General features: G+C 54.3%; 1 protein-coding gene across 1 annotated transcript; it reads left to right on the top strand.

Annotated features, from left to right (window-relative positions):
- Positions 1–1,427: 1,427 nt before the first annotated feature.
- Positions 1,428–2,471, top strand: LOC115779627 (cuticle collagen 10-like). Its single transcript, XM_030728391.1, has 2 exons — positions 1,428–1,538; positions 2,385–2,471. The coding sequence occupies exons 1-2, from the start codon at positions 1,428–1,430 to the stop codon at positions 2,469–2,471; spliced, it is 198 nt and encodes a 65-aa protein (XP_030584251.1).
- Positions 2,472–6,905: the final 4,434 nt, after the last annotated feature.

The following is a 6,905-nucleotide window of genomic DNA, read 5'->3' as shown; positions in this document are numbered from 1 at the left end:
ACCGTCACCTTCCTCCAACGGTATTTCTGGTGGCCCTCGCTGATTAAGGACGTCCGGGAGTATGAGGCTGCTTGCAGTACGTGCGCTCAAAATAAGCCCTCGACCTCCTCACCCGCTGGTCTCCTCCAGCCCCTGCCGACCCCCAAGTGGCCCTGGTCACATATTTCTCTGGACTTCATCACCGGCCTTCCTCCCTCTGAGGGTAAGACTGTCATCCTTACCATTGTGGACCATTTTTCTAAAGCTGCTCATTTCATTGCTCTCTCCAAGCTCCCCTCAGCCCTGGAAACATCCCAACTGCTTACCGATCATGTCTTCCGCCTGCACGGCATTCCTGAAGACATCGTATCCGATCGAGGACCCCAATTCACGTCCCGAGTATGGAGGGAGTTTTGCAAGTCGCTCGGAGCCCAGGTGAGCCTATCTTCGGGTTATCATCCTCAGACAAATGGTCAGACAGAGCGCACCAACCAAGAACTCGAGGCAGCGCTATGCTGTGTGGCCTCCACCAACCAGGCCACCTGGAGCTCCCATTTGGCGTGGATTGAATACGCCCACAACTCCCTCTCGTCCAGCGCCACGGGCATGTCACCTTTCGAGGCCTCCTTGGGTTTCCAACCTCCCCTGCTGCCCACCATCGAGAGGGATCTCCAGGTTCCTCGAGGTCTGCTGACAGCAGACCTCGACTCATTGCTGGATCATTGATTGAGTTACAGTCAGTGTCGGCTCAGTATCGTGCTATGACTTACCGGTTCTATTTGTCTTACCTTGCTTCTCGTCTCTCGCCTCAGGTCAGCTGTGGACTCCTGCCCGCGCTCCATCGCCACCACCGTCTTGCCCTCCCGCTCCCGCGGACCCTTGGGACCACCGTCACTCTCATTCCTCGTCGGAGGCAGTCTCTCCTCTCCCTCAGCAACTCCCGCTCCTGCTCACTTCCCTTCGCACATTCCTCTGTGAATAAACCTGTTAACGTTCACCTTCCGTGTGTTCTCTCGTTCTGTGGACGTGACAGGCACAAAGGCAGCCTGGGATACCAGGGGCACGAAGGCAGCCTGGGATACCAGGGGCACGAAGGCAGCCTGGGATACCAGGGGCACGAAGGCAGCCTGGGATACCAACCACACAAAGGCAGCCTGGGATACCAGGGGCACAAAGGCAGTGCAGCACACCAGGGGGCATGAAGGCACCTTGGATACCAGGGGCAAAATGGCAGCGTGGCATACCAGGTGCACAAACGCAGCTTAGCATACCAGGGGCACAAAGGGGTGCACTGTGGCCAGAGCCCAAGTCGCAACCAGGTTACCAGGGGCATGAAGACAACCTGGGAAAGGAGGGGCACAAAGGCAGCACAGCATACTAGGAGCACAAAGGCAGCCTGGGATACCAGTGGAATGAAAGGATGCACGACAGCCAGAATCCAAGTCCAAATGAGGATACCAGGGGCATGGAGACAGCCTGGGATACCAACCGCACAAAGGCAGCCTGGCATACCAGGGGCACAAAGGCAGCCTGGGATACCAGGGGCACAAAGGCAGCCTGGGATACCAGGGGCACAAAGGCAGCGCAGCATACCAGGGGCACAAAGGCAGTGCAGCATACCAGGGGCACAAAGGCAGCGAAGCATACCAGGGGCACAAAGGCAGTGCAGCACACCAGGGGACATGAAGGCACCTTGGATACCAGGGACACAATGGCAGCGTGGCATACCAGGTGCACAAACGCAGCTTAGCATACCAGGGGCACAAAGGGGTGCACTGTGGCCAGAGCCCAAGTCGCAACCAGGTTACCAGGGGCATGAAGACAACCTGGGAAAGGAGGGGCACAAAGGCAGCACAGCATACTAGGAGCACAAAGGCAGGGTAGCATACCAGGGGAACGAAAGGATGCACGACAGCCAGAATCCAAGTCCAAATGAGGATACCAGGGGCATGGAGACAGCCTGGGATACAAGGGGTACAAAGGGGTGGACTGCGGCCAGAGTCCATGTCCAAACCCAGATACCAGGGGCATGAAGACAGCCTGGGATACCGAGGCACGAAGGCAGCGCAACATACCAGGGGCACAAAGGCAGCCTGGGATACCAGGGGCAGAAAGGCAGGCAGCGATACCAGGGGCACAAAGGCAGGCAGGGATACCAGGGGCACGAAGGCAGCCTGGCATACCAGGGGCACGAAGGCAGTGCAGCATACCAGGGGCACGAAGGCAGTGCAGTATACCAGGGGAAAAAAGGCAGTGCAGCATATCAAGGGCACAAAGGCAGCCTGGGATACCAAGGGCACAAAGGCAGTGCAGCATACCAGGGGCACAAAGGCAGTGCAGCATACCAGGGGCACGAAGGCAGTGCAGCATACCAGGGGCACGAAGGCAGCCTGGGATACCAAGGGCACAAAGGCAGCCTGGGATACCAGGGGCACAAAGGCAGCCTGGGATACCAAGGGCACAAAGGCAGCCTGGGATACCAGGCTGTCTGAAGACAACCTGGGAAAGGAGGGGCACAAAGGCAGCACAGCATACTAGGAGCACAATGGCAGGGTAGCATACCAGGGGAACGAAAGGATGCACGACAGCCAGAATCCACGTCCAAATGAGGATACCAGGGGCATGGAGACAGCCTGGGATACCAGGGGTACAAAGGGGTGGACTGCGGCCAGAGTCCATGTCCAAACCCAGATACCAGGGGCATGAAGACAGCCTGGGATACCGAGGCACGAAGGCAGCGCAACATACCAGGGGCACAAAGGCAGGCAGGGATACCAGGGGCAGAAAGGCAGGCAGTGATACCAGGGGCACGAAGGCAGCCTGGCATACCAGGGGCACGAAGGCAGTGCAGCATACCAGGGGCACGAAGGCAGCCTGGGATACCAGGGGCACAAAGGCAGTGCAGCATACCAAGGGCACAAAGGCAGTGCAGCATACCAAGGGCACAAAGGCAGCGCAGCATACCAAGGGCACAAAGGCAGCGCAGCATACCAGGGGCACAAAGGCAGCGCAGCATACCAGGGGCACGAAGGCAGCGCAGCATACCAGGGGCACAAAGGCAGCGCAGCATACCAGGGGCACAAAGGCAGTGCAGCGCAGCATACCAGGGGCACAAAGGCAGTGCAGCACAGCATAACAGGGGCACAAAGGCAGCGCAGCATACCAGGGGCACAAAGGCAGCCTGGGATACCAGGGGCACAATGGCAGCCTGGGATACCAGGGGCACAAAGGCAGCCTGGGATACCAGGGGCACAAAGGCAGCCTGGGATACCAGGGGCACAAAGGCAGTGCAGCATACCAGGGGCATAAAGGCAGTGCAGCATACCAGGGGCACAAAGGCAGCGCAGCATACCAGGGGCACGAAGGCAGCACAGCATACCAGAGGCACAAAGGCAATGCAGCATACCAGGGGCACGAATGCAGTGCAGCATACCAGGGGCACAAAGGCAGCCTGGGATACCAAGGGCACAAAGGCAGCCTGGGATACCAGGGGCACAAAGGCAGCCTGGGATACCAGGCTGTCTGAAGACAACCTGGGAAAGGAGGGGCACAAAGGCAGCACAGAATATTAGGAGCACAATGGCAGGGCAGTATACCAGGGGAACGAAAGGATGCACGACAGCCAGAATCCAAGTCCAAATGAGGATACCAGGGGCATGGAGACAGCCTGGGATACCAGGGGTACAAAGGGGTGGACTGCGGCCAGAGTCCATGTCCAAACCCAGATACCAGGGGCATGAAGACAGCCTGGGATACCGAGGCACGAAGGCAGCGCAACATACCAGGGGCACAAAGGCAGCCTGGGATACCAGGGGCAGAAAGGCAGGCAGCGATACCAGGGGCACAAAGGCAGGCAGGGATACCAGGGGCACAAAGGCAGCCTGGGATACCAGGGGCACAAAGGCAGTGCAGCATACCAAGGGCACAAAGGCAGCCTGGGATACCAAGGGCACAAAGGCAGTGTAGCATACCAGGGGCACAAAGGCAGCCTGGGATACCAGGGGCACAAAGGGGTGGACTGCGGCCAGAGTCCAAGTCCAAACCCGGATACCAGGGGCATGAAGACAGCCTGGGATACCAGGGGCACGACGGCAGCGCAGCATACCAGGGGCATGAAGGCAGCGCAGCATACCAGGGGCACGAAGGCAGCGCAGCATACCAGGGGCACGAAGGCAGCGCAGCATACCAGGGGCGCTAAGGCAGCCTGGGATACCAAGGGCACAAAGGCAGCCTGGGATACCAGGGGCACAAAGGCAGCCTGGGATACCAGGGGCACAAAGGCAGCCTGGGATACCAGGGGCACAAAGGCAGCCTGGGATACCAGGGGCACAAAGGCAGCCTGGGATACCAGGGGCACAAAAGCAGTGCAGCATACCAGGGGCACAATGGCAGCCTGGGATACCAGGGGCACAAAGACAGTGCAGCATACCAGGGGCACAAAGCAGTGCAGCATACCAGGGGCACAAAGGCAGTGCAGCATACCAGGGGCACAAAGGGGTGGACTGCGGCCAGAGTCCAAGTCCAAACCCGGATACCAGGGGCATGAAGACAGCCTGGGATACCGAGGCACGAAGGCAGCGCAGCATACCAGGGGCACGAAGGCAGCGCAGCATACCAGGGGCACGAAGGCAGCGCAGCATACCATTGTTACACATGTCTGATTGTTGACATGTGTAACAATAGCCTCAGGGATGCAATTCTTAAACTGCTCCAAAATGATCAGGTCACACAGCTTCTCAAAACTGTCTACCAGCAGGGCCGAACACCAACACATAAAATGCACAGACAAATCACGGGCAAATTCAAGATGTGTTTGCTTGTCACCCTTTCTCCACGTCCAAAACCATTGTCTGTAAGCCTCTGGAACCAGCTCATAAACCTTCAAAACAACTGCTTTCGCAACAGAGTACCTCTGGCTATCATCAGAGGATAAAGAGTAGGAGGCCTGCCTGCATTTCTCTACAGCCAGCTTGGCCTGCTCAGCCTCAAGCCGCATTCTCTCCATGGCCAACTGCTTCTCATGCTCTGCATTCTGCCTCCTGGCATCATACTCTAACTGCAACACAAGCAGTTCCTTCTGCTGCTCAAATGTCAATCCAGTACCCATATCCGAGAGACATCCACCAAAAATAGGAGAACCAAGCTCCTCCTCCTGAACAAGAGGCAACGCACCTTTTTCACTCAAATTTTCTTTCAAGATACTTTTGACAGTATCCGTCAACCTTTTGTCAGAGATTTCAATCCCATAATGATCTGCTACTTTTAACAGCTGGTCCTTAGTGTACTTGTCCTATAGCTCCTCCGCTGGAGCCTCAACAAAGTCAGCAATGTCAGCCATGTTCGACAATACACAAACAGAGGACCAAGTCAAGACCTCTTACACAACATGCCAAACTCGACAAAATCCAGGAGTGCAACAAGTGCTTTCATAAAACAAAGTACAAATCCCCTCTAATATAAACACCTACCTAAAAAAAAATCTAGCCTGACACCAACTCAGCCTAGTCTTCATGCAGTGTCAATGGCGGGTACTTAAGCACCAAATACCACCAGTGCGAAAAAAGGCGACCAATTAATGGCAATCCCCCTGCAACCACAGCTGTGCCCCCAAGAAAAGAAATGCTCCAAGCAAGCTCACTGCTGCACTACAAACAAAAGAAAAATGCAACAAACCCAAAGGGGCAGTGTTGCTACACCTACCAGGGGAACCAGTAGTCAAACAATCAAGCACCTGCTGACACCCACCAGACTCACTGGCACCATGTCAACACAACCAACAAGCACGGCAAAACAAAACACCCAGGCCCCCCACACAAAAACACTACACAAGGCCCAGCATACACAAACAACTCTGCAAGCCCACTCAAACAAAGCAAAGCCTCACCAATTGCAAAAGATGCGACGAGCCCCCAAATTTGTCATAGTCTTGCTCAAAGGCCATGACAAATGATAGGAGGGACACATGTTAAGTTCAAAATAGCAGTTTTTTTTTGCCATAAAAGTAAAGTACCCCAATATAAACCCAAATAAACAGAAAAATATAGGGCTGGTTGAAGGCAGTAAGGACAGGAAAACAAAAAAAAGCCTCCCAGGGCTGAGACAGCCAGCTCTTAAATGCTCCAGGGAGACTGGTCAGGTGCTCCCAGTTGCACTGATTAGCTCCACCCACCAGGAACCTGCAAGACACAAACAAACAAACAAGCAACAGCAGGCCCTGGCCAAGGCAGAGGGGCCGTTACACTATCGATGGTCTAACAGCCTCACTTTATTAATTTTTCATTATTTCTGCCATTACTGGATAAAAATGAGATTTAGAGAGAGACTGATTTAATGTTTCTAATCTGATCTAAGATCAGCTTCACCGATAGCTGACGGCTCTCTGACAGCCACAGTAGAGACATTTCACTGAGTCACTGTTAAAGGTCAGAGGTCAGTCGCAGTTTCATGTTCTCAGAAATGTCTCAGCTTTATAGGTTTTAAACATTTCAGTTTGGGAGGATGAGACATTTTAATTAAAGAATGTGGATGGTGTTGGGAAACTGAATCCATTATGAACGGATCCAGACTGGATGAGCTGGGAAATGACTGGAGTCTGAGTTGAATCTGGACCTTATCTGGTCTGAATCCCTGATCCGTTTGGATCGTCCTGCTATGCAGCGGACTCGGACGTGGTTTGCCGATCAGTTGTAAAGCCTGTGATCACAGATTTAGGTGATTTTCAGTGGAAAATGTGTGGAGATTCATACTCTGAATTTCAGACAGCAGAACTTTCAAAATGTTGAATTCAGTCACTTTAAACCTATTTAGTTCAGTTTCCAAGTCTTCAAATCATTTCAGCCTCATCTTCACTCAAACATTCCTATCATCTCCAGGATCCACTGAAACCACCACGTTACAGTGGAATCTGTGTGTGACAACAAAAACCA

Source organism: Archocentrus centrarchus, chromosome 4 (genome assembly GCF_007364275.1).
Source record: "Archocentrus centrarchus isolate MPI-CPG fArcCen1 chromosome 4, fArcCen1, whole genome shotgun sequence".
Lineage (NCBI taxonomy): Eukaryota > Metazoa > Chordata > Actinopteri > Cichliformes > Cichlidae > Archocentrus > Archocentrus centrarchus.
The sequence above is the reverse complement of the archived record's forward strand: the minus strand, read 5'-3'. Positions and strand labels throughout refer to the sequence as shown.